At 38.2% G+C, this 27483-nt stretch overlaps 8 protein-coding genes across 8 annotated transcripts; 5 read left to right on the top strand and 3 right to left on the bottom strand.

Annotated features, from left to right (window-relative positions):
- Window positions 1–1791: 1791 nt before the first annotated feature.
- LOC6652979 (probable G-protein coupled receptor Mth-like 1) lies at window positions 1792–10504 on the bottom strand. The gene is made up of 2 exons (XM_002075251.4): window positions 8158–10504; window positions 1792–3336 (listed from the first exon to the last, which is right to left on the bottom strand). Exon 1 carries the CDS (start codon window positions 10222–10224, stop codon window positions 8161–8163), a length of 2064 nt encoding a protein of 687 aa, XP_002075287.1. The 5' UTR covers window positions 10225–10504; the 3' UTR covers window positions 1792–3336; window positions 8158–8160.
- A 2974-nt stretch (window positions 10505–13478) lies between these two features.
- On the top strand, window positions 13479–14725 carry LOC124459660 (28 kDa heat- and acid-stable phosphoprotein-like). Its single transcript, XM_023181401.2, has 2 exons — window positions 13479–14470; window positions 14690–14725. Exon 1 carries the CDS (start codon window positions 13631–13633, stop codon window positions 14441–14443), a length of 813 nt encoding a protein of 270 aa, XP_023037169.1. The 5' UTR covers window positions 13479–13630; the 3' UTR covers window positions 14444–14470; window positions 14690–14725.
- LOC6652977 lies at window positions 14615–15919 on the top strand. The gene is made up of 3 exons (XM_002075249.4): window positions 14615–14913; window positions 14972–15631; window positions 15693–15919. The coding sequence occupies exons 2-3, from the start codon at window positions 15144–15146 to the stop codon at window positions 15757–15759; spliced, it is 555 nt and encodes a 184-aa protein (XP_002075285.2). The 5' UTR covers window positions 14615–14913; window positions 14972–15143; the 3' UTR covers window positions 15760–15919.
- A 150-nt stretch (window positions 15920–16069) lies between these two features.
- LOC6652976 lies at window positions 16070–16936 on the top strand. Its single transcript, XM_002075248.4, has 3 exons — window positions 16070–16283; window positions 16353–16695; window positions 16769–16936. Exons 1-3 carry the CDS (start codon window positions 16151–16153, stop codon window positions 16833–16835), a joined length of 543 nt encoding a protein of 180 aa, XP_002075284.1. The 5' UTR covers window positions 16070–16150; the 3' UTR covers window positions 16836–16936.
- Window positions 16769–21277, bottom strand: LOC6652975. Its single transcript, XM_002075247.4, has 5 exons — window positions 21208–21277; window positions 18766–21150; window positions 17823–18706; window positions 17201–17761; window positions 16769–17127 (listed from the first exon to the last, which is right to left on the bottom strand). The coding sequence occupies exons 1-5, from the start codon at window positions 21221–21223 to the stop codon at window positions 16966–16968; spliced, it is 4008 nt and encodes a 1335-aa protein (XP_002075283.2). The 5' UTR covers window positions 21224–21277; the 3' UTR covers window positions 16769–16965.
- A 319-nt stretch (window positions 21278–21596) lies between these two features.
- Window positions 21597–24133, top strand: LOC6652969 (CDP-diacylglycerol--inositol 3-phosphatidyltransferase). Its single transcript, XM_002075246.4, has 5 exons — window positions 21597–21758; window positions 22073–22207; window positions 22872–23025; window positions 23085–23236; window positions 23313–24133. Exons 1-5 carry the CDS (start codon window positions 21707–21709, stop codon window positions 23498–23500), a joined length of 681 nt encoding a protein of 226 aa, XP_002075282.1. The 5' UTR covers window positions 21597–21706; the 3' UTR covers window positions 23501–24133.
- Window positions 24134–24208: 75 nt separating this feature from the next.
- On the top strand, window positions 24209–25365 carry LOC6652968 (mitochondrial inner membrane protease subunit 1). The gene is made up of 3 exons (XM_002075245.4): window positions 24209–24446; window positions 24525–24658; window positions 24806–25365. The coding sequence occupies exons 2-3, from the start codon at window positions 24560–24562 to the stop codon at window positions 25238–25240; spliced, it is 534 nt and encodes a 177-aa protein (XP_002075281.1). The 5' UTR covers window positions 24209–24446; window positions 24525–24559; the 3' UTR covers window positions 25241–25365.
- A 43-nt stretch (window positions 25366–25408) lies between these two features.
- Window positions 25409–27357, bottom strand: LOC6652967 (nucleoside diphosphate-linked moiety X motif 6). The gene is made up of 4 exons (XM_047011485.1): window positions 27293–27357; window positions 26426–26714; window positions 26223–26344; window positions 25409–26173 (listed from the first exon to the last, which is right to left on the bottom strand). Exons 2-4 carry the CDS (start codon window positions 26626–26628, stop codon window positions 25482–25484), a joined length of 1017 nt encoding a protein of 338 aa, XP_046867441.1. The 5' UTR covers window positions 26629–26714; window positions 27293–27357; the 3' UTR covers window positions 25409–25481.
- Window positions 27358–27483: the final 126 nt, after the last annotated feature.

Below are 27483 nucleotides of genomic sequence, written 5' to 3'. Positions count from 1 at the left end.
AATTCTCAAGACATACCTTTTAGACAGATAAAAGTTCTTTCAATAAAGGACATCTAGAAACAATTAAATCTTGGCAAGAAATTAGTCGTTGAGCAATTATTGAATTGTCATATTGAATAGCCAAATTATAATTAAAGGTAATAATTATTATTTAATTTTGTAAATTGTTTTGCCCTTTCACAAATGCTTTCCTTTCGAATTGTTGGCCAAAAACACATTACACTGTATTCCACAACTCCAATACAACAAAAATTGTGCACAAAGTTGCTAAACCGTTTAAAACAATCAAGTAATTCATCTAGTTTTAAGGTGGGGATATAAAAGGCAAAGTAAATGGTAATGTGGGAAAGTTTAGACGACTTTCAATTGACAGGTGTGTGATGATGCGAGTAGAATCATTCAATTTTCAAAGGCACTTAACTGAGACGTTAAGAAGGAAAGTGGGTCACATCACAGCGTTTTGTTGGACGAATTTAATATGAGATTCGCCATTGGCAGCGATGAATCAATTTGAAGAACAAGCAAGAGTTGAGTTTCGTTTTTTGTTCATTTTGTTGCTTCTCTATTTTATTGCTCACTTGATAAATACACATATAAATAGTTTAAATTTAGTAGTTGCTTTCAATTTGATTAGTCGATTAACATTTGAAATTGTATACAAAGTACCACACAGTACATCAGTAAATTTATTATAATATGTAAGTATCTACAGCTGCACAACAATTCACCAAGTGTATTTAATTTTTCTGCGAGTTTCTTTTTTTTTTTGTTTCAGTTCTCAGTTTCAATTTCAGTTTCATTTAATTGCCAGTTTTCCGCATTTTTCATGCCCATATCCCCGATCTGTGTTTATCTATAAAAATATTTTATGGGTTACATTACTCTTCTTTTTTTCGTTTTTGTTGGGGCCGCAATAAGTTAAAATCTCGCCAGAATTTATATGCCTTATAAAAATACATATTACTTTATGTATATTTCGTTTTTGTTTTTGTAATTTCCTTTAAAATCCAAATCATTATCGAAAGGGAAGAACTAGCATCGTGGTAATCTTAAAAACAAATCTTAGTTTTTCTTAGTTGTATATTCTTAAAAAATATATTCGTTGATTGGGTTTACAATTGTTCGAGTACAAATTTCTTAAAACTATAATCTGAATTACTTATTATGTATAGATGTATAAAGGTATATGTACAATATAATCAGTTAGGAATTAGTAAAATATTATATAACTATATTCGCTGCCATTACGCCTCAGTCAAAAATACATATAGAAAATTTCAAGTAGTTTTCGTTGTTCATTTCTTCGTAAACATACGTACATCTGTATATCAAAAATACTAAGATATTAATATGTATGTAGATATAAATATGTATATATATATGTATTTGGATATATGTATGTATATACATATGTATGTATGTATCTGTATAGTATATTAGGGAGAATTAACTTTTGGTCTGAACACTTTGGAAGTACTATCAAAAATATTTAAAAAAAATATATGCAAAATACTACAGATTCATACGTTAAACGCACTAAACTTATGATAAATCATTAAATTAATTACAAATATATAAAAGAATGAAAAAAAAAAACTATAATAGGGAAAATTTAAATTGTACTCTTCTATAAACAAAATACATATGGGAATATTCTAGGAATACATAGATGTGGTGCGGGGAGGGAAAGAACTATTGATACACATTTATCTATCTATGTGTGTGTGTGTGTTTGTGTGTGTTGTTTGGTTTCTGTCGTTTATTTAATTAACAAACAATCAAAAGAAAAAAAGCTTTTTTTATTCTCGTTTTTTTTTTTTTTCTTTTTGGGCATCTGCTTTTTGTCCAATTTAACCTTGATCAGATCGTTACGTTGAACTGTTTTTCTTTTTATGATAAATGTTGCTAAAATCGCATGAGCGTAGTCAGTAAAAAATAAAAATAAATTTTTTTTTCACCCAAACTATAAGTTGAAAATTAAGTTCAAGTTAATCTTATGGTAAGGTGATGGATTTGCTAAAATTTGGCTCAGCCTGTGGCTCTCAGACTGTGCGTAAGTGTGTGTGTGTGTATGGGTATTACACCTGCATACTGTGCGTGATTCAAGCGTTTCAAGTAAATAAATTCTAATTGTTTACTTAAGCCACCAAAACGGAGGAACCTAAACAACATTTTGTTTAAATTAAACACACGCACAAAACGCGCATTCCTCGAAAATACACTAAAAAAAACCCAAATTATTGAGCAATCGAAATGACACAAAACAGCAGCGGTGACAAGCACACACACACAGGCGCACATACCTATACATTGAAACAGACAGACAGCAAGACATGTGAACAGACACGATGACGTCTAGCTAAATAAAATGCAATCCAAATACAAATCAGAATCAACAAATTTAAATGTTTAACACATTTATACATACACGTGCATGTAGTTGTGTGTTTATGTACGAATGCTATATTAGACTGGTTTCCTTTGGTTCAGACTATTTGTGTATATAATTATCGTCGTATCTGAAGTGAAGCCATAAAAATACATATGTAAGTAATTTTTTTTCTTCATTACGATTGAGTTTCTTAGTAGAGTTAGAGAGAAACGCCAGCTTTGCATAGTAGTAACAAAAACATCACAAAATTGATATAAGAAATTAAAAGACCAGTCTAATTTATATCCATACATACATACGCATACATTCCTACACACATGCATATGCATGTATTTAGCTGGCTGCTGAATTTCTCACACTTGAGAGTTTTGGTTTAAGATATTACAATAACAATGCCTCAACAATGAATTCCTTGTGACTGAATCTACTACTGTATCGTACATTTTTCTTTGACTTTGTTTTGTGTATTAAATTGTTGCTATTTTCTTTTCTTATTTTCTCCATTTATTTTTAACAGCTAGTTGAGCTCTGCTTAAGTATTTTGCAACACTAGATACTGATAGATATTTAGAATGTGAACTGACAGCGCTGTCTGCCTCTGTCTCTTTTACTCTCACTGTCTGTGATGCCGTTATGCCGTTAAGTTGAAATACTGGTAAGTGTCTGTTGGTCAATTGTCAAATACATACGGACACACACACACACACACACACACACACATGTGCACCACATACAATTAGCTGCTCGAATGTTGCTATTGCTGTTGTTGTTGCTGCTATTGCGCAAGTGCGGCGGCTCCAGTGCTTTGCTTTTGTTGCAGGTCGTAACGAAGGTGGAGGTGGTTAGGAAGGGAGGGGCAAGGTTTCTCTACTTTCGCATTTATTTATTGTCAGTCATTAGTTGTTGTTGTTGCCGCTGCTTCCTCTGCTCATCGTCTCAGCTTTCTGCAAAATATGTAGAAAAAAGGGCAAAAAATAAATTACAACAATGCTCCACGACATCAGAGACGAAATAGCACACAAATAATAATAATAATAATAATACAAAAAAGAGATACAAAATTCCGCACGTTAAGCCGATTCGACTTATAGATTCCCTCTAACCAGAAAGTGTTCCCGTTATATAATCACAACAAATGATAGACAATTTTTTCGACAACAAAAAAAAAATCCTGAACAACTACAGTTATAAAACTGTACTAAATGTACTAAATTTTAACGGATCGTAATTTAAAATTTTCGGGTGTTTAAGGATATGACGGTGCAGGATTTACCGTGTTACAGTAAATCTATAAAAAGTCCCAGAGGGACGGCAATATAGTAATCGGATTTTTATAAAATTTTGCACTATCTAGGAATTTTTGACCCGTTGACATCCTCCATAGGTCGCTATGACCCTTTTCATTGTGAAAGCTTTGCCAAAAACTGAAATATTAAAATTGTTTGAATGTTAGAATATATTAAGGCACGTGATCCTATTGTTTGTATCAAATACAAATACATATGTAGAATTAAAAAGAAAATGTTCCTTGTATATGTGCCCTTAGAAATCTATCGCCATGAGCCAGAGGCGGATCCTCGAAACAGGAAATGGTATAAAATTCACCCCTAGATTCGCCACTGCCTCAGAGACTCGTACAACACCCGAAGCTGTTAATATACCAGTAAAACCTTCCAATTATAACTGTTATAAATAGGGGAAATGACTAGGGTTGCATTAGACCTTTACATATATACCTTTTCGCTCCATTGGCTACAGGGTATATATAATAAGCAAATAATAATAAAAAAATAATGCCCCTTGCGTAAAATGCAAATGGGCCACATTGCAATTATAACTTGAAAAAGTGCAGAACGTAAAAATTAACTCAATTAAAAAAATATATGTATATATTAAACTTAGGATGGATGGGGGGGGGGGGGGTACTAAAAGATTTGGTGGCTGGCAGCGGGGCAGGGCCAGTTGGCGTTGGCGTTGCATTTCATGTTGCCGTTTGTAATAATACATAGTCGACCATTCTGATACTCAATATGGATGAAGTATGTAGAATGGAGTTTCATTTCAAATAGAAAGAAGACCGAAGAAGATCACGTATAAATGATATACATATGTAGATGCATGTACATCATAAATATTTGCGGTGTGCGCGCACTTATCTCTCACATTACTTGAAAGATAGCTCATTTTCGTATGGATACAGTGCATCAAATGTGTATGCAGAATACTAAACAATAGAACACTAAAATTGTTCGGGTACACAAATATTTTTGATAGACTGTCAGTGTAAATGCATTTGTATGTAATTTGGTTGATATACCCCCTCACCCTTCTCTCCATCACACCCTTTCCCCCCCTGCGTTCAGCACTTTTTCATCATAGTCGTCCGTCTCATCCATCCAGCTTCAATTTTCATTTTTCCATCTGGTCTGGTGAGCGTGACGGTGACACGTTGCCATGGGATTATTGCCAACGACCAAGAAGAAGTTCAAGAAGAAGCAGATGATAAAGCAGAGAGATGGAGCAAAAAAAAAGGAAAAGAAATTGCACAGCAGCTGCAACTTCATTGCAACCAGCCAACCAACCAACCAGCGTCAATGCGGATGCGTGTCATGCGTATATGTACATACAGTTTGAGAGCCACTGCCATGTGCTATCCCCATTACAGTTTCGAGTGTATTGTGTTCGTTTAACAAAGTTAACACACTTTTGTTGCTCTTGCATAATCACTAAAAATGGCCCATGGGCATTGTCTGGTTTCGGTTTTTTTTTTCTTTTTGGAGGGTTTTTTGTTTTTTTGTTGGTTTTTTTCTGTTAGTTTGTTTTGTTTTTTTTTTTTGTTTTTGGGCTAAACCTCAGTTCGTCAGCATCTGTTTTAAAAAGACACACACAAAACGGATTCCAGATAGAAGTGACGAAAACTCCAAAAATAAAAAGAGCCAACTCCAAAATACCCTGTTAACTAAACCCGTATCGCTCTTTTTACAGCAATAACACCTTAATTTTTGACTTTGAAAATCGAAATTTTCACCTGATGTTATCATATTCAATCGGTCGATTATATATTGCAATTTTTGCGTATGAAAAAAGAAATTCTCAGTTTTATAGATTTTTCTAGGCTAGAATATCCCCTCCCCCATTAAAGGGATTCTCAATCCGGATTCCTTTTGACTTGGTCTAACAAAATTGATTAGTGCTTAATGTATTACATGGCACCGGGCATAGAGTAGCAAGCTACAAAGAGATTTCAGTACAAACATCTCTGTACATAATTAGTAACTAATTTTATTTGGATGACAACGTCATCGTAATACCCTTGAATACACAAATCGATTATCTATCTTAAATTATGAGCATGTATCTATGTATACAGTGGTGGGCCAAAATGGGTCATGGTCATAACAAAGAAAGGGAGAGAGAATGTATTTAACCTAAAAATGCCTCATTCGACTGGGACTTTAATTCGCGTATTTGTTTTTGTCAGTCTCAATTATTTATGTAAAATGACGCTAAACAAAAATCAGAATATCAATCAATCGTATTCTTGGAAATTTTTTCCTATTGTTGGTTTTACTGGACCTACAACTTTTCAAATCATGACAATATAATGAGCCACTCAAACTCATTGAACAAAAGCATTCTTAACTAATATTTCTTTCCTCCACTGTAAATACATGTTGCTGGCTTTCTTAGTAAATAAACGTACGTGCAATGATGAAGAGACCATTCGCCAATATCTTTTCAAAATGAATACATGCATAATGTGTAATAGATAGAAATGAATACATATAATGAAAACGATTACTGGCAAACGCAAAAGACGGATTTTCTTTGTGGAGTCAATCTACATCCACCTGTTCTCCGAAATGTGGCCCCATCATTACTTGTATTCAGACAACCTCCAAGTAACGTACAGGGTATATTTTGGGAAAAAAGGAAAATGTGTTGGCCAGGCCGTTTGTTTGCTGTTGCTTATCGGTGGACTAGACGACGGCGCTGCTGTCCGTTTAATTTTCAACTCAATTTTTCATGTCTCTGTCTCTGTGTCATGTGTGTGTGTGTTTGTGTGTGTCAAGGGTTGCGTTGATTATTTTATGGCCATGTGGAAATCTACAGGAAATGTCCAAAAAAAAACCAACAGAGAATGTCTTTCCCCTCTCTCTCTCTCTTGATGTCGTTTTCTTTCTCTCTATCTGTTTCTTTGACCGTTCATCGTCCGATCCGTTAACATTTTCAGTTTTTATGATCGACAACGAAAATTCTCAAGTGCCTTAAACGCGAAATCGTAAACTTGGCGCATGGTTGTAAAACAATTAAAACAACGCAACGAGAGATACCAGACAAAACACTCTGAGAATTTTCCAATCCCCGAAACTCAGTTGGAAATTCTTAGCGCCGAAAAAGGTAAATACTGTAAAATCTTTCACCCACTATATGAGAATGTCTTTTGTTCCTCTAACTGTGTACGTATGTACATATGTATCTGTCTTGGCTCTAAATGTGAAAAAATGGTTTGAAATCTTAATTCGTTACAGCACTTTTTATAATATTGCAAAAAGGTCAGAAATGGTCAACACATACGAGAGAGTGCTCCGATAGCGTCCCATAGGAATGATCGGTGGAATACAGTAACTTTTATCATTAACTTAGTTATTGCTTAGGCGATTGTTTAAAAATTAAGTATTTGGCGGTTTGATTTACATATTAATTGATTGTGCTAAATTTCATCACAATTAGATCTTATACGAAGGATCGGCACGAAATGCGATTGTCCTAAAGAATAGGGTATTAATAAACGCATATAATCGGATAACTATTTAATATATCTAAATTTGAATATATGTACATAGTATACTTAATATACGATAAAGTGTGGCGCTATATGCGCCGCACTACTTCAGAAATTCGACATCAGAGAAGAAAAAAAGCGTGCCAAAGTATACAAACTGCAGCTTATAACAAATTTTAAATTAAAATTAAGGAAGCTTTCTTATGAGTCAAATGAATAAAAAATATTTTAAATAAAAGTTGGTTTCATTTAAAAATTACAAATTTTCAATGTTAGAAAAGAGTATAAATTTACTTTAAATTAAATTTAGGGCAATATTTGAATGTTTTTTAAATTTGATTTCAAAGTAGTTTATGATCTATTCCAAGTGAATTAACATTCGATTGCAAGGGTTTTTGGTACATACAGTAAGTAAACTAGTTCCTATCACGTAACCAAGGGGTTGTTTGGTCATGTTACCCAAAGACAGACTCATGCTCCTTTGAGTGTTCCTTTTTGTTATTCCAGAAACTCCATTCTTAGCATTATTCAAATCATCTTTTTAATAGTTTTGGCTACTACAGAAAAGCATAACCCTATTCTTGGAATTTTTCGAGCGAACGTCTCTCAAAATGTTGTAATTAGGGGTCGATGCTCTTCTTTATACGGTAACACAATATTTTTGAACATTTGCATAAAATCATAGTGGTCCATGATCATATATTGTCCCCCAAATATAGTTTGAAGTCTTCGGCTCACAGTCGGTTAAAACTACACGATCACTTCGGAGACCCCCTACACCCTCCTGGATTCGACCATGGACAAAACTCATTACAAACATTGGCTGAACTAATATAGAATATCATTGTTTAATTTGATGATAAGAAGAGAGGGGCTTCTCCACATCTAACATCTACAATTGTGATGGAGAGGGGAGATGTAGAAAGGGAGGAGGGCTTATCTTGTTATCTTTTGAAACCTGTTATCAGAGTTCACTTACCTTTTAGCAAACAGTTTCCATTGGTATCTTTTTGATTGGACCATCCATCGTTACATTGGTGCCATCTCCTCCTCCATCAACACCACCACCCGCACCACTTTTATATTCCTCAATTGATGGTGGTGGACTAGCATTGGAATTCTGCATTGTGGTTACATTCATTGAAGTATTCTGGGTGAATTCAGTGCCATAGCCACCGACCATTGAGGGCAATCCTTGTGAGCTGCTCGAGTGCTGGACGCCATTGGTGGTATTGGTGATATCATGACGAAGACGCGGACAGCAAATGCGTCGGCAGGCGGTCCACACCTGCGGCTGGCAACCGACCACAATGAATATAAATACTCCTTGCAGGGCATTAATCAGATCGGTAATTAACCAGGCTGAATCTGGTCCCCCTACTATCCAGGATATTAGATCCGCTATCCACGTGACGCCCATGACGACGACAAGTTTGAGACAGACTTTAACCAGAGCCGACTTTTCTGATGAGGATTTAACATCGTCCCGCTTCCACAACCCGCAGGTCAATTGATGAGTCGTTGAGATGAAGAGCACTATATTGGCGCAGAGAAGCAGGCCGATGGGCCCGAAGAAATAGGCCAATATGGGCAGCGATTGCCTATCGAACCAACAATAGTGTTGGCCAAATCCTGGTCTCAGTGCCGTCTCCGATGGCACAACCAATTGGTCGACACAAACGGCTATGGAGCATATCAATAAGGGCACACCCCATGCATAAACCGAGTACAGACGCAGACGTAGTGCCTCCTGATTCCGTTCCAGCGAACTAGGACGAAAATCACGAAAAGTCCACCAGATGTTAAAGCACATGGTGTTTAGCCAAAAGAAGGCCGAAAGGAAGAAGAATTGTATTCCTACTGCCAGCATTAAGCAGGTGGGCGAACCCAGTTCCACCGACGTATTCAATTCCTCAATGGCCAGCAGAACCTTGCCCACCAGCAGGCAAAAGATGTAATAGATCTGGCATCTCCAGTGGAGGGCATGATGTACAGCGGGCAGCATGTAGCCAGCTACCAGAGTTGCAGCCAAAAAGACCACCGAGACCAGTAGTCCACCCGTAATGACAGCCTGTTGCAGATGTTTTCCGGAAGATGTGATTACGTCGTGATCTTTGGACATATCGGCCGGATCGACGACTAACGTGAAATGTCTCGTGCAGGCAATAATTTTCACCTCATCCTCTCGTCCTTGGGTGTGTTCTAGACAATAATCCTGGGCCGTTAAATTTGTATGCTGCAGGCGTATGGAGCCAGAGCTGTGATTCAATTGTGCCTCTGCCCAGTCACCGGCTATGGCATAGCCACCGCCATTTGAACACTCCGGTAGGCCATAAGTTGTCTGATAGCTGCCCATCTCCAGCTGTGGACGTAATTTCAGTTGGCCATCGCCAGGACTTGTGTTAACATTACATTTCTTGAGGTTTGCATCATAGTTGCCCCATTTGCCACAACATTTGCGTAAACGCAAGGGCGAAGGAGCGAAGGATGGACCAGGCGAAGCACCACTCCCTGTTGCCGCATTCTGCACTGGATTCTGGACGGGATCGGGCGGCAGGCGACAAACCAGGGCCACATCACGATCCACACAATAGCTACTGGGCTCAACCAGCAAAACACGTTCTCGCACATATAAAGTGCCATTGGGAAATATCATGACATTGGCCTGACGACTGCTAAAGATCTCCACGAGATCCTCTGGACTGACGAAGCCTTCTTCCCCCTCGAGAGCGGATCGAGAGCAATTGGGGCGTTTGTTGGGTATGAATTTCATAAAACGAGGACTTGCTCCCGTGGGCTCAAAGAAACGTTGCTGCTGTATTAGATAAACCAATGGCACCCAAAGCTCTGAGGAGCCAGCTATACAGGATTGGGTGGTCACATTGAGATATTCGCCCAAATGGCAGCATTTGTTGAGCTTCACACGCGGCGGTGGCGGCGGCGGACGGGGTGACGAGGAGCTGGAGTTGTTCCCCGCAATCTGGCCCAGTGAGGAGCTCAGATATAAAAGGAAGCCAAACAACAGCAGGAATACTTTTTTATCCATTTGGATGTGGATGTGTTGATTATTTTGGGGGGATATTTCTTATTTTCAATTTGATGTGTTGTGCGGCTTGTCAGAGAGTTGTTGTTGAGCACCCACTCCACACTTGAACAAAATAAGAAAAACAAAAGAAGATTCTCTCCAATTCTTACGCGTTTTTATTTTGATTTTAATTAAATACTGATTCTGGTTGGTTTCTTAAGGGGTTGAGTGTCAAGTCATTATTATGATTGTGATTATTTTTCATTTTTCGTACATTTTCTTCTTTTCACTTTTCATCTCTTTTGTGTTTGTTGTTTTTCATTGCCATTTTCCATTTTCAATTTTCTCACTAATAGCAATTTCACTTGCTCTCACTCTCTTTTTCTTGCTAATTTAACAAACATATTTTTGCTGTGATGGGCGAGCCAAAGAAGCATCAAAGCGCGTCGGATAAAAGAAAACAAACAACAACGAAAAAAAAATAATGCTTAATTTATTATAAAAATATGTAATGAGACCCCGAAACGCACGACCACTCTTCTTGAACATAAAAACTACACTGAGTAGTGTTGGGTAATGTGTTGGGTAATCCATCGATGGAACCATCGATATTCGATGGGAATTTTTCGATGTCGAATTTCTTTTAGCCAGTGGCTCTGTTGAACATGTTGCAAGGGGTCGCAACTCGATGGAAGCATCCAACATGCAACAAAAGAGCGCAGTTCATGCAAAAGAGTCCCCAACTTCGAAAAAAAGAGTAAAAATCGAAAAAAATAGTTCCAACATCAGGTAAAGGAGTCGAACTCCGACAATGGAGTCCAACAAAAGAGTAGAACTCCGACAATAGAGTCGAACATGCAACTAAAGAGTACGTCCGTCGACCAAAAGAGAACGACAAGAGATAGAAAGAGAACACACGGTCTGTTCTAGTGTTGGGTAATGTGTTGGGTAATCCATCGATGACACCATTGATATTAGTGCGATAGGTCGATGGGAATTTTTCGATGTCGCTATATCGAATTTCTTTTAGCCAGTGGCTCTGTTGAACATGTTGCAAGGGGTTTCGAACAAATAAGGCTAAACGAGAACACACCACAACTGTGAGTATGAATTTAAAGAAATTTATATATATGTAATATTTTTCTGTATATCATATTTTTCAGATGATTTGAATATCTTTAAACTCTTCATTTTTTATCTAGGAATCGCGAATATGCTGTTCATAAGCTGATATCTCAATTTTGCTTTACATTCGTTATTTTGCCTTTACAGTAAACAATATTGTTACCAACATTAACCATTAATTTATAGAACAAAATACCATATAATTCTACAATACTCGGAAATAATGCTAAAAAAAGTTAAGTAAAAAATAAAAAAAAAACCGTGTTTAAATAACTTTGCAATTTGCAATTATCTAGAATAAGCCTTAAATAAGCTAAAATGGCAAAACTATTGAGAAACTTAAAATTTTATAATAACCCTCATGTTAATTCTTATTATTGATTTTAAAAATAAAAGTCAACAATAACTTTAAATAAAAATGAAGTAAGTAAGTCGTCTCGCCGACTTGGGTATACCATACACCAGGTGAAACAAATATTTAAAATTTCGAAAACCAAACGTTTTTTCTAAATTATGGAGGCGGAAATGGGCGTATTAAAATATATGTATTCTGCGCCCATACTAAGCCAATATATGTACATACTAAATTTGGTGACTTTAGCTTTGTTAGTTTTCGAGAAAATCAGTTTTGTTTAATTTTCGGGGGCGGAAATGGGCGTGGCAAAATTTTTAAATAGTCAATATCTGCACGTCTATTAAGCTAGCTTACGTACCAAATTTAATGTCGGTAGCTTACATAGTTTTTAAGAAAATCTGTTTTTTGTAAATTCCGGGGGCGGAAGGGCGATAAGTGTACATACTACACGAGACTGCATACCAAATTTGGTGGCTCTAGCTCTTATAGTTTCCGAGATCTAGGCGTTCATACGGACGGACGGACGGACAGACGGCAATAGCTAGATCGACTCGGTTGTTGATCCTGATCAAGAATATATATACTGTGTGGGGTCGGAGATGCTTCCTTCTGCCTGTTACATACATTTTGGCGACTTTAATATACCATTTCACCCTATGGGTGTATGGTAGAAAAATATATAGAAATAAAATTGATTCTTGATTTTTGTACTAAAAATTTATATAATAATGAAAAAAAAAATCATTCTTTTAATGCGAAAATATCAAAGAAGCTAACATCGGCTATGCCGAAGTTTATACACCCTTGCAGTCCTTCGTAAAAATAATTTTACATGTTCAAAATTTGTTTTCTGCAACTCAATTCATCAATATACAAACAAAACAATTTTACTCTCTATTTTACAATATGTTCTTCTTCCCTCATTCCCAAAGCAAGCAGCGCTGCCGGCAGAGCTGGGAGCAGAGCCGATTATTATATTGACTGTAACTTGTGTTACAATATTATCACATATGTAAATTTCATAGCATACTCCGATTTTTTTGAAAATGTTTCTTCTAGTTCTTCTAGAGCTATATGATATAGTGGTCCGATCCTGATGGTTTTCATACTTTATTTTTCCCGGGTAATAAAAAACCCCAAAAAAAAATTTCAGCCCGATAGCTCTTAAGACGGCTGAGTAAAACGCATTCGCACAGACGGACGGACGGACGGACAGACGGACATGGCTATATCAACTCAGCTTCTCATGCTGATCAAGAATATATATACTTTATGGGGTCGGAAACGTCTCCTTCTGTGCGTTACAAACATCTGACCAATTTTATAATACGCTCTGCAAGGGTATAAAAAGGGATTTGGAAATGAAAAATTACGAAATACACGTTTAAAGCTTCTGAAATAGCTCAATCCTACTCTGATGCATTCCTATAAATTTAAAAAAAATTTATTTATTTATTTAAAATTTATATATGTAAATAAATTTTAATATTTATTAAATCCTACCTAATCATCATTAACTAAATACAAATAAAAAGTAACTGAGATTTATTTGAAAAATCAAAACTATTTTTGAGTAATGTTATGAAAGTTACAACACAACTGTTATTATTAATTTTTTTTAATTTATTCGTTTTAGAAGACTAGTGTTGATAAACTGGTAATTCTATTGTTAAAATTAAAACTTTGAGTTCGATTTTAGGTAATCGAAACATCTGAAGCATTAAAAAACTCTGGGATAACCGAAGTTAGCATTGCATGAGGATTTAACCCAATCAATTTGTCTTTGACTTGCCCATCTGTCATTGAATTTAGTTAATGGTATTATATTGTTCACTTTTAATTCAGGCCAAGACGATAAAGCATAGTCACAATCGGACTTAATTAAAATTAAATAAAGCGAAAAAAATCAACTGAATTTAAAGAACGAAAAGTGTAGCTGAAAGTAAAATGCCACGAGGACGAAGTGCAAATCATAAAGGCCGATCTCGGCAGTTTACGCCGGCGGATCAACTGCAGCAGGATCTGGACGAGAACCTTGAAATGGCTCGAGCCCAAGTCAGAGGAGGAAAACCGAAAACCGACGATAGCTATAAGAAATCCAGCAGCTCGGAATATGAACAAAGTCCTGAAATGAATCGGAATAAATATTATAAAGAAATGAAATCCATCCGGCCGATCGGCAGTGGTGTTCATGGCCTAATTGAAGTAGCCAATCCGAATCGCCCGTGTAATCCAAACGCCTTAAAGAGGACAGCTTCGCAGAAACTTAACGAATTACCAGTCCGTCTTGACGAAAACCAATTGCCCGAGCTTAGGCGCTATGAGCGTGAACGAGCCCGTGGCCGGAAGGAGCTAAGGGCAAGTCAGGTCCAAGCTGATTTGGCCAGATTGGCCATCATACGCAAAGAGCGTGAGGCTGCCGCCGAAAAACGCTTAAATGCCAAGCGGGAGATACAGGAGGCCGCTGCGTTGGCCACTCAATCGAATTTATCTCTAAAGAAAAAATCGCCTAATTCGGAACAAAGTCATTCAAATGAAAATATCGAGAACGAGAGACTTAGGTGCATGGAAATAGAGATTAATCTTAGTAAGATTAGCATTGATAATAATAAAAATACTGTACGTCAAAGACGGCGCTACACTAAGATCCAGACTTTGCATGTGTCGCCGTTAACGAACCTTCAGGAATCAAATCAGTCAAATGCATCTTTAAGTACACAAGAGTCAAAAAACTCAACTAAGGGGCGTAAGGACAAATAAAATCCACTTAGCCAACCTTAATCAAACGTAAGCCCAATTTTATTATTTAATCTAACATATTTATATACATATGTATAAGGACTGATCACCTTTTTAAAATTTGTTAGTTTGATATACATACATGTATATTTAGTAGGCTGGTATATTTATGCTTTTCGTTTAGTTTAGTTATTTTGTATTCAAGTGGAAGTTAGTCAGTTGATTTCGATTTTAGTTCACGTTCATTTCGATTTTGTAAATTTTTAGATTTTCCCTTAAAAACACGAATGTATAGAAAAGTCCAACAATAATCAAAAGGAAACAAACCAATCAAACGCGCTCGCTAAATACTATTTACTAATCTAACGGGACCGGAACAATTTTTTTTACTCAAAATTGATATTGTGCAGACAATTGCATCACCACCAATCAATTATATATACCAGAAGCTCAGTAGTCACAGGAAGATTTGCAAGGTGCATTTATTGTGGGTAAGAAGATTCCAAGTTTATGATAATCATTTAACGGTATAATAAAAAATTTTTGCAGCTTGGCAGCGCACTGCCATTTTAACGCTGCGGAGTGAAAGCATATAAAACGATTCGCAATACTACAAAACAAAGATCTCTGGGGAATCGGGTGAAATATAGGAGAAATCACTTTTTTTTTAAGATCGTTGAGAAATTTCAAAATTTTGAAAATAACAAAATACGCTAATCCAATGAAGCGCAGAACTTTGAAACGCTCGCTCTCTGAGAATAATATATCACATGGTTTGGTCTGGTTTGATCGGATAATTATGTCTGATGTTCAAGTCGCTAATGGATCTCCACTGCCAATTCAAAATTCGAATACGGCAAACACAAACGGAAACGGAAACACAAATGCTATACCATCAAATGGTGTGCCAACAAATGCTATTCCGACAAATACAGCATCCGATGCAGCCGCATCAATAACAACTCCGGCTACACCATCACTGTGCGATCATTATCAATTGCTAGGCAATGGAACCATCCATTTGCGTGGCATTCAGCCTGATGTAAACAATCACGTACCAAATCTGGAGCGTCGCAAGTCCAGCTGCTGCCAACGTCATACCCTGATCCACGATACTTGCGCCAATTGTGACATGGAATTGTGCGAAGAATGCGGATACTCGTGTGTAGAATGTGCTCAGTTTATATGCCGCTTTTGTGTCCTGATGTTGTGAGTAAAAGTCGTGCCAAATCAAACGATTATATTGTATATTGTTTCATCTGTATTCCAGTGGCAACGGACCCCAGGAAGAAGCTGAGGAACCATTGTGCGAGCGTTGCCAAATGTTCTTTGCTTAAAAGTTCGCTCAGATACGAACACAAAGGCCCATTTAATCAAAAGAAAAACTTAATTTTCGTTTCGGTCTAAAACATAAAATTCTAAAAAAAAAAAATAATGTACAATTCATAGCGACAACATTTCAAATGGGGAAAATATAAACACAAAAGAAAGAAAAAGGATTGTAATTGCTTTTGAATTTCGCGCTATACTCGAATCAATTCAATAATGTAAAGGAGAAATTTGTAATTCCCCCTAGTTTCGTTGTATTAAGGTTACACTGTAGTTTCTAAAATAGTGCTGCATAATGTCCCGCCTCAACTTATGGTTAATGTTTTACAACACTGTCGGCAAATAGCAAAGTATGTAAAAAGCTGAAGTGGGAAGTTTTTAACAAATTTCAAACCTATAATGGAGGGCAAAACATTAAAGCGTGCCCGTTCCGAAGATGAGGATAACAATAACAATATAACCCAAATGAAGGTCTGGGTTAGCCAAAAGATGTCCGATATGCGTGATGCCTCAAAAATGAAAGCAGTCCATGGTAAGAATTTGGGCGCCAAAAATAAAGGGAGGACTGTATAAGGAAGTTGTATTTTTTTTCCCTTGGCAGAGAAAACAACACAAATGCTATTCAGTGCCGCTGCCGCTGGCGGCAAAGATAAACCACAACAGTCCAGCAGACTTCCGGTTCCAATTGGGGGAACGGCTCCTCGAGCTACTGCTGCATCGCTATACGAGCACTATCAATTGCTGGGAAACGGTATTATACATTTGCGGGATCTTCATCCCGATGCAGCCAATCCGAATCTGGAGCGACGAAAGTCGCGTTGCTGTCAACGTCAAACATTGATACATGATAAGTGCTGCAATTGTTCCATGGACTTGTGTGAAGAATGTGGTTACTCCTGTGCGGAGTGTGGTCAATTTGTATGCCGTACTTGTGTTATGTTGTTGTAAGTAAATGAATGTATCCTAAATTGTCGCCCCCGAAATAGATATATTTGAACTCTTGAACTCTATTTGCAGTGGCAGTCGACCACAAGAGGAAGCGGATGATCCACTGTGCGAGCGTTGCCAAATGTTTTGCCGTTAAATAAAAAGAAGGCCGCATAGCGCAAAAGTACAAATTCATAAGTATAAGGCAATAATATTTATTTTTATTTTTTTCCTAAACAAGAAGCAAGTAATATATTTATAAACATAAAAAGAACTAAAAACTGTGTTTACACTTTGCCACGGAATTTGTGATATTTCTGATGGTCCTTTACAAGACTTTCGTACATCCGAGCACCAGCTTCACTGCTAGCACGGAGGATAAAGTGTCCCGAACGATGATCACAGAGGCCAATCAACTCATGGCAAACTCTTACAACGTGCACTTTGACCTGTCAGATAAATAAGATATAGAGAGATGAGACGGAATACATTTTTGTAAAAAAGATAACTAGAGATATAAACCTTTTCAAATAGAGTGGTCGGTCTTTCGGTAGCAACCATCTGTTTAATGGTGAAAATCAAGAGGAATGGCGCCACACGTTTCACAGCCAAGGCTTGACTAGTGGCCATCGTGGCCATCACCGTGGCCAGTTTTAAGCCCAACTCCCCCAGGCCATCCAATTCCGTTTCACTAAGGTCGTGAGCTTGTTTGCGTTCGCACCGATAACAGACAATAGCCTGAACCAGATCCTGACACAGTGCTGTCATTTGGGCAGCGCGGTCTGACATTAACGCATTGTGCTGGCGTAATAGAACCATTAAATTATCCGTCATGGATGCGAATAGTTGTACAAAATCTGGCCAGTTGCCCCCAGCGTTGAGATAACGTTTAATATTTACATCCAACATGGTGCCCAAGAGGCAATCAAGGGTTTCGCCAGTTAGAGGAACAGTTCGGTTGCTGGCTAAAGAGCGCTGGGCCTCCAAAAGAAGTAACATTTGGCGGGCATATGAATCATGCGAAGGCACTGGCAAACGAAGAGATGCACTCACACATATCAGTTCAAAATGTTCGTTTAGCATCTGGGGGGAAAAGTTGACATTATTAACAATAGAAATACTAAACCATATCTTGCTACTTTACCGCTCCTTTGATGTTGCTCAGCGAGCACTTGGCAAAGAGACCCATTAATGTTAGGACATTGGAAAGATTCGTTGTTGCTGTCGTCAGCTTGTTTTCATTCATCTGACTGGAGAGATGTTTTAGGAGTAAAAAGAAGTCTTCGTTGGTTTTGTAGCCAATGATAAGCTTAATTGCTGGCTCTAAATTTTGTATGATCTCTTCCTTGACATACTGCATTGAGTTAATATCGTCATTGAGTTGTCGCCAGTAGCTGCTCAATACGAACTCAATCTCATCCGAATCGAGATGAAGTCGCTGTCGATGGCTTAGGGCCACATTAAGCAGACGTATGGCATGGGCATTACGATAGTTTACCGAATGGCCAATGTAAATTTTGCAAATGCGACGAAAATTGTCATCGATAATCTCGTCGTCCTTCGGCTCTGTCTCTGGTTTGCGGTTAATGCAGCTAGTCACATAGGTCGCATATCCCCCCAAGGTTAAGTCCACAAACTCTTTATATGCTAAGGCATCTTTACGCGTGGATCGAAATTTGTGATTCACCAGTTGGCCATAAATCTCTAATAGCGGCTGCAATTGACGTTGCTGTAATCGACGTCCTTGGGCTCCAGTTGCCCCCGACAGTGTCTCGATGGCCAGTAAAAGCAAACGGCATTGCTCCGTCGGTAATTTTTTACCACTAGCTGACATTTGCTCCTGCAGGTACTCAATACAGCTTATTAAAAAGTTCTCGCTACCAGGAGCCTGACGACGTATGCAGCGGGCAAATAGTGACTCGTAGAATTTCCAGCCAATCGCCGTGGATGTGGTGACCATATTCAGCATTTCGCTGATTAATGGAAGGTGAGTGCAAATAGGCAACGGTTGACCAAAATGCATCATATCTATAAATAAGACGCATGAAATTCATTTACAGAGATTTTGGTATATGGGAGGAACTTACCAATTAGTTGCTCTAGGACTTGATTAGCAACTTCTGTTTGATTTTCACTATCTGCAGAAAGATCACAGTGAAGCGCAAAAAGTATTAACCAAATGCGGAACTTTAGAGTTGTGCCCAGTTGGTTGAGCGGCAACTTTTGCAGTGTGGCTACTAGTTCCAAGGCAGATGGCAGTTGAAACTCCTTCTTATGCTGCTCCCTAATTGCAGTCGACCAGGAGGTCTCTCCCTCGTCCAATTTCAATTTGATCAGCAATGATCCTTTCGACTTTTTTGATTCCTTTGCCTCGGCTACAAACTTCTGAATTAGATGTATACAATGAAGCTCTAGGCATTCGGAATCTGCCACATACTCTTCGTCATCCATGGGTATACGTAATTGCTTTTGCTGGAGCGAAAGTCTCTTGAGCTGTTGGGGTCTGACCAACTGGGCCAGGTCATCTGAACAAGCATCAGAGCTGGACCCTTGCAACCATTTGCTCTCTGCCATTTGGAGTTCGAGACGCTGAAGGCGTTGACGGCATGAGCTCTTACCAAAATTGTGGACCCTCTGCTGGATCAGTGTCCACTCGGCGTGCGACAGGAAGCTATGTAAATTCATTGGACGTTCAGTAAGTTTATGGCCATCTGGCCAATAGTGGGTCACGAGCAATTCCAGTGCACTAGCCCGCTCAGTGCACTCTAGAAAGGCGTTCATCTGGCGGCGGTTATGCTCCTGTGCCAATAGACAGAGGCCAAATTGTTTCAATACTTCGCCAGTGTGATCAAGTTGCTGTTCGATTTCCAACTGATGGTGATGCACTTGCTCAGCTAGGCGTGTGCCTAGCAAATACTGCGACAAGAGGGCTGCATGCAGTTCCCGTGCAAAGTCCAAATTCTCGGGCAAAACCAAAGAATCTGAATTGTCGGCTAACAGTTCACTAAAGGAATGAAGCAGAGTCTTCCAAATGACAAGTGAAGGTTTGGTCATCAGTTGACTTATCAATTTGGTAAAAGCTGCTCCAGCCGAATGACTGGGCCACGTTTGATTCAACTGCTGGAATGGATCATGGCGGGTTTGAATATATGATGGTACAGATTTCTCAAAGATTAGTTTTAGAAATGCACTGCTGTCACTGCTTGTCGTCGTGATGGCGGAGTTATCCAAGTCAAGTTTCCTCTTTTTTGGATTACTCTCAGTTCCCACTGCTACGGGAAGTGGGTATTTGCCAAGCCATTCCTTAAGCGTTTTTAGTAACTGCATAATGAAGCGTTCCGCTCGACTAAGACGTCGGATTATGTTCATCAGCTGAACTAGATACTCAGAATACAATTGTTCCTCCTCTGGGCCTTGTTTAATGGTGGTCATTAGCCATATAGTTATTTGATACACATTATCCTCAACCAGCAAGGGATTGAACTGAAGGGCCGAGCAAACAAGTCTTATTACCTGCTTAAGATGGCTCTCTTTGTAGAGGCGGACGAACTGCAGCAATTGTGCGGCTATAAAATTGAATGCCGTAGTTTTCTTTTGCTTAAAGTCTATTGAAATGTCATGACGACGAAGCGAATCAAGGGCTTGGGCTGCCAAGGCCAGAGACTCATCTGGCCTGTCTATTCCTTTGGTGGCCAGTGCAAAGTTAAGTATTTCCGACAATACGGGAAATTCGTAGCGATGATTGTAAATGGCTGCTTCTAGGCAATAAAGACGGACATGTAGGGGTATGTCCTGCTGTCCAAGACGTTCGATTTGTTCTTTTTCTTCCAAAGGTTCAGTATACTGTTTTTCCACAGCGGACAGATCCTCGAAAAAGGTTAGCTGGAGCTTAAGGTGTAGCAACAATTCAACAAGTGGCTTGATTACCCATTGATCATAGGCTAAGTGGTGATTATTTTGCCTCTGCGCACGCTGGGCGTATTCTCTAAGCTGTTTCAGATGCCCCACTATGTATTCCCCGTGGTGTTCATGACCGGTTTGTTGTGGTTTCAGATCCAATGCATATTTTTGATAGCATTGAAAGAGTATGCCATATGCCATCATCAGCACTTGACTATTGGCTCGCAAAGCATCCTGGTTGAGGTCCGAATTGATAAGTCCTTCGATTAGCTTCAAGTCAATCAATGTGATTTGACCATCACTTAATTGGAGAGACATCTTCTTGATTATGACCTCCATAAGTTGACATTTGCTGTCCACGCTGACCAGGCCCGGCTGCGAGCGCAATTCGTACAACTGTTGCAATTGTTCGACTGGCACATTTTGCCTTCCCTTTAATGACTTGGCCAACCATTTTACAATGATTTCGTATTTGCTGGGATACGAAAAATCCACGGATTGCCAAACCTTAAGAGCAAAATCCACGCGCTGTGCAAATGTCTTTTCCTTGTCTGTCAGCCAGGCTTTGAGTTCTGCGAGAGAAGATAAACTATAGTCAAACTACACACAAGAATTAATTAGCTTTTTACCCTCGCCGGTGTCCATGGTTTTGAGGACAGATTTCGAATCTGCATCCAAAACCGCATGTGTTAAACAATGTTGCCAGATATGTGATTTGTAGAGGTGGCCACACTTCTAGTTTTTTTTCCCTCACATAGGCACATTGATACAAGATACCCCAATTCATTAGTTTGGTTTTGGGTAAAAATTCGGGACAAAAAGTGTTGGTGGGCGAGTGACGTCACAAAATATTTAATTGAATTGTAAAAAGAATGTTTTTAGAATGATGGTTTATAACACAATTATCAAGCATTAAAGGATTTATACTCTTCTTTCACATACATTCGCATACATTGTTCACCACTGATGGTATCGATAGTGATATCGATTATTTTGCCATCGCTATGGATATTATCGGCAAATAGAACGCAAAAAGTGGCAGCAGATACATTTTTGCCGAGAAGCGCAATCAAACATAAATAAAAAATTAGCAACAAGGACCTAAAAGGCCAAAGTTACAACAAAAACATGGCCATTGCTGAGCATGACAATGTTTTTATTTTTGTGCCAAACATAATCGGTGAGTTATTGCTCATGTTTCTGCTGTTGCTGCTATAATTCAACTTACTTGCATTGTTTTTTATAAACAAAAATGATAATGAATATCACTCACTTAAATATACATACATACACACATAGGAAAAGCTAATTGAATTAGTCTAACTGCAACCTGTAAAATGCCAGGTGCGACCAAGCAACCTTTCCCCCTTACCGCTAGCTTTATATATTGATTGCGCCCCCTTCCTCCACCACCTTCATTGTATTCTGTTTACCACTCATACTTTTCCGTTGTGCTGTTAATATTATTGTTGTGCTTTATGCTTTTCCACACAGGTTACGCCCGGATCGTTTTGGCCCTTATTGCGTTTTGGTTTATGTCGACAAACTATGTAATTGCCGGTTGGTGTTATATAATCAGCGCCTTGCTGGATGCCGTTGATGGACATGCCGCCAGGGCTTTCAATCAGAGTGAGTAAACATTGTTAAGAGTGAATAATGATGGGAAGACACACACGTCACCCTTTGCCGGCAACGAGAAGGTACATTAAGACTTAATCCAGGTCCAGTTTATTGCCCGGCGAGAAGTTAAAACCATATATGTATGTATATATATATGTATGTACAAATATAGGTAACTAGGATGACACACGACAAAGAGTCGGCATAGCTAATGCATAAAAAGACTTTGGTGTCTATAAATGAAAATTATTTTTTTTAATATTTGGTATTGCGATAAGATTTATTAAAAAGATAGGGTTATTGGGATATATGTACATATGTAAGTATAAAGTATATAAGGTATTTCGTGGTCGTCGCTTTTTGAGGTATGTATATACATTTTGATATCTTATTTTATACGTTTCGGATGTACATACTTTGCTTATACAGCTTGATATAGACATTCGACTGTATCGCGAGGGAAGCTATTTCTTTAAATGGGAAAAAAGCAACAAAAAAAATTTTCACTCGTAGCAAAAAATTTGCATCTAATTAAGTATTGTAAAAAGAAATTGATTAGGAAAACAAAAGTTTAAGTGAATTTACTTAAATTTTTCAAGGCCCCGAACTGAAACGGAATTGTTGATAACTAATTCTACTTACTTAATATTCTAATTTTCGTCTTGATTTACAGGCACTCGCTTTGGTGCTATGCTGGATCAGTTGACGGATCGTTGTGGCACGACAGGATTACTGGTCACCCTGTCATATTTTTATCCCAACTACATGTTCTGGTTCCAGCTGTCTATAGCCATTGATGTGGCTTGCCATTGGCTTTATATGCAAACGTGAGTACTGCCAGCATTAATTACTCGATTCCAAAATTCATTTTATAATTTATTTTTAGGAGCGTTGTCGTCGGCCGCACTTCCCACAAGGTCAATGATAATTTTGTGATGCGCATTTATTATCAAAAGGATGTTTTGACCTTCATGTGCTGTGCCAACGAGTTGTTCTACGTGTGCTTATATCTATTGCATTTCACCTATGGTCCACTGAGTATGTACTTGCAATTAGTTAATTGGTTTAAGAGTAATCTTGTAATAGCTAAACTCTTCTTTCCTTTTTTCTACAGTACTTGGAGCATCGTTGTTTAAAATTTTAGCCTTCCTCAGTGGACCGTTTGCGGTATTGAAGGCATTGATCTCAGTGATGCATGCTTATGTAGCTGGCCAGGATTTGGCTGCAGTCGATGTACGTGAACGCCAGGAGAAGCGTAACAAAAAGCCATCATCAGAGCCATCTGGCAAAAAAATAGAGTAATCGATCTCTAACCAACTCTCTCACAAAACTCAGTTTGAGATAAAGTACTAATGAAACAAATGAAAAAATGAAAACTCTTTGATTCCAAATGTTATTAATGTATTTTTAAACAAACAAAGAAAAATTGTAGATGAATTTTATGAAAATATTTTCATATTCTTTGTATACGCTCTTTTTGTTGTTCGGTTTTAACAAACTTTTTTTTCTTTTTTTGTTATAACGTATTCCATGATTTTGTATTTAATGAAAACCGATGATTGTAGTAGAAATATTTATTTTTGGACTTTAGTTATGCATTAATTTACACTAATAATTAATATAAATATTAATATATGTATACATATATTTCGTATATACAAATTTTTTTGATCTTTTCTTTTGATTTGTTTATTTTGATATATATAAAACTATTAAACTTACTTCCAATATGTGTTAAAGAAACAAAATCTTCGTTAATCCACAATCCTGTCCATTATCCCCAATGGAACTACACCAATATGTTCCTTCCAATATGTGTATGTAAAACTCAATGTAACAAAAGTGTCAGTAAGCCTGGCATATTTAGTCATAAAAATGTATGAAAGAATAAAAACATATTAGTTTTTGTTTTCTGTGTGTGTAGTCAAGTTGAAATCGAACACAGTTTTTTTGGTATATATATATTTTTTTTTTTTTGTTTTCCTTTTTCTAAAGCAAAAGTAACTCCACTGCGGTCACACATCTGCATAATTGACATACTTTTTATCAACAATCAATAATGGTTTTCAACACAATCTGAACTTTGGCAATTAAGTGTAATATTTCGTGTTGAATGCGTGCAAAATTTGAAGTATCCTTTTTACATTTTCTGCAGTAAGTTTGAAAATAGTTTTGGCGCAAAGCTAGAAGAAGAGCGGAAAAAACAACAGTGTTGACAACTCTGGCCCAACAGCTGGGCTCCTCAGCTGTAAGAAACCGTCATTTGTTAGCCCTGGTCTTTGCTATCTTTAATTTCCTTGCTGTCGTTGTTATCCTAATCCTTTAGGATTATTAGTGGATTGTGGAAGCGAATCCTTGACCATGAATCTATTATCCCGTTTACGGACTGTGGTACAATATGCCGTTACATATGCCTGCATAACTCATTGCACCTTTGAATATGTGGGAGATCTGGTTCTGGTAAGTACGACATAATTGTACAATTATTTCTTACATGAATCTCAGAATTTGTTAATAGAAATGTTTTAGGGGTTCGGGGCCAAGATCATTAGCAACTTTCATTCATAACATCGTGCTAAATTCATTTTTATATGGTGTTTCTTTCAGTGCAAAGGACCCTCTATGGAGCCCACTTTGTTCTCGGATAATGTACTCTTAACCGAACGTTTATCAAAATATTGGCGTAATTATAAGTCCGGTGATATTATCATTGCCGTCTCGCCGGTTAACGCCGGTCAGTTTATATGCAAGCGCATTGTAGCCGTTTCTGGAGAAAAGGTTCTTACCCAAAAACCAAATCCCATTGAGACTGAATTTCAGGTCAAGCCCAAGGAACGGTCCATATCAAAAGCAGTAGCATTAGCGAAAGAGGAGAAACCATCAATGGTAACCGATTATGTGCCGCGTGGTCATGTCTGGGTTGAAGGTGATAACAAAGACAATAGCTCCGATTCACGTTATTACGGACCAATCCCGTTGGGTTTAGTCCGAAGTCGTGTGCTGTGTCGTATTTGGCCGCTATCAGCTCTAACTGGCCTGTGAGAAGGAGCCAAAAAACCAGAGTTATGATCTTATCATAAATGTATATTATTATTACATGCATAAGTGTGTCCTTTGTCCTGTGTAGTTATAGTTTAATGCAAAAATTAATATTTTTATCCCGTTAACTTTGGAGTTTTTCCATTTAGCAGCGCAGAGCGAAACGTTAAATTCGTTTTCTAAAATATACAAAAGCTTTATTTTATTTACATACATACATAAAACAAAAAACACATGAATTGAACTACTCCTTCGTTTGCTGTTGCTCTTGCTGGTCCACATAATACAATCTGTATTCCTTTTTCAGGACCTGATGCACATCCGAGCGACAGGTTAAAACCAATCCGCGCTTCTGATAGTCTAAATATGTTCGGACAAAATGCCGATTTGTCTCGTGCACTTGCGGATGCTGCAAATATTCCTGAACTGGCATCCATTGGAGCTTTGCAATTTCCCTTTCGCAACGTTTGAAGTCCAAATTGTTTGGCTTCAATCCAATGACAACGTAAATATCGGAACAACCGAAATTACCGCCGTGTGCGTGACGCAAACAAACTACTGAACGGAATTCCGTTTTAATGCCGGTCTCTTCCTCCACTTCTCGTATGGCCGCATCGACGAGATTCTCGCGCGGCTCCACATAGCCACCAGGTAGTTTCCAACTGTTTGGGATCATTGCAAAACGATCGGACACCACAAGAATTTCATCTTGATCGTTAATCACAAGGCCGCCGACGCCTAAGAGCGTGTGTGCGTAATTAGGTAAATTGCTCTCCTCATCGGTGGGCAGCCAACGGTACATGGCCACCACGCCGGTGCAAGCATGATGAAAATCAAAGCCATTGGCAGCTAGTATCGGTACCCAATCGGCCTGCTCCTTATACACATGAAACCAAATAGCTCGATTTTTATTTGATCTCCAGAATTCCAAAGATTCTGCAACGACAGCATTGTTATTTTGGAATAAAACAAGCCTAAAACTTACTCTGTAGTTTAGTCTGGAATTGGGCTGTGTCCACATTCTGGTTCTTCCCATCGACTGTGACGCCTCGGAAACGATCCACTTGTCCAAGGAATACATCTGGTGGAGAGTCCATCGCCTTGAAACTGTGAAAGAGAATACCCCTCAGGGTATGCAATTGAAAGTCCAACTATCGCTGACGCTCACTATCTTCTACGAAAACTTACGACTGATAAGAACGCGTTAATTGTCCACAAATCAGCTCGCCTGTCTCTCGAGAGCTCTTAGGTCTTTGATGGGCCAACTGTTTCTGGTCTAGGTTGAGAATTCGAAAGTTTCTTATAACTGCTTTTGGCTTGAGTTGTTGACTTGTCCTCCATGTATTGAACGTTAAACAATTTCTGCTGGCCGAGATTGCTGTAGACGACATTAAATAGTTGCGCAATTGCGACTTGGTGGACAGGGGACGCTGACGGCAACACCTTTTCCTTCCTCGTCTACAAAACCTTTTTGTTTCTAATTTTCAGAGTGCGAGAAAAAGAGACTAGATGAAGGAAATAAACGACAAATCATGATAAATACAACAAAAGCAAAACAAGAAGAGAGAAGATTAAAAATAGCAACCAGTTACTTGTATTTAATACGTTTAGTTGTTGCCTGCTCCAAATAATGATGTAAATCAGACCGCCAATCTCTGTGGTATTATCTCTATTTCAGACTCAGACTATAGATAAGGGCAACAAACTAATTGTGACGCATGCTTGAAGTCTGCGGTTGACGTCGACACATTTGAACTTGGCGCCCACTCAAAACCGTCGGTTCGACGTTGACAACATTTGTTGGACATGGTTCGACGTGGTTCCACGTCGAGTCATTGGTTCGACGTTGGCACCATTTGTTGGGCGTGTTTCGACGTCGAGTCTTTGGTTCGACGTTGCACTCCTTGATATTTACATAACTTTCAGATTCACGGGCAAAACAAAAATAAATACACACACATCAACTACCACTGGCACTGGCTTAGATAAGGCCGAATAAACGACCATGACCATTAAACATGCAAATAAACAAGAATAACACAAAAAAAAACTTACTAAGCGGTCGTGATAAACAATAACATATGGGACGACTGGGCGCACTGTTGTGTGTATTGCGCACTGATGACACTGCCGAGTCTACTCACTTTGAGCTAACATTGATTAGTACATTAGCACTTTATTACAATTTCTTTTTTCAGTTTCTAATTGTTCACAAGAAACAAGGAAGTCCAATTGTAATTTATAAT

Source organism: Drosophila willistoni (assembly GCF_018902025.1).
Source record: "Drosophila willistoni isolate 14030-0811.24 chromosome XL unlocalized genomic scaffold, UCI_dwil_1.1 Seg142, whole genome shotgun sequence".
In the NCBI taxonomy this organism is placed as follows: domain Eukaryota; kingdom Metazoa; phylum Arthropoda; class Insecta; order Diptera; family Drosophilidae; genus Drosophila; species Drosophila willistoni.
This window is presented reverse-complemented; position numbering and strand designations above follow the sequence as displayed.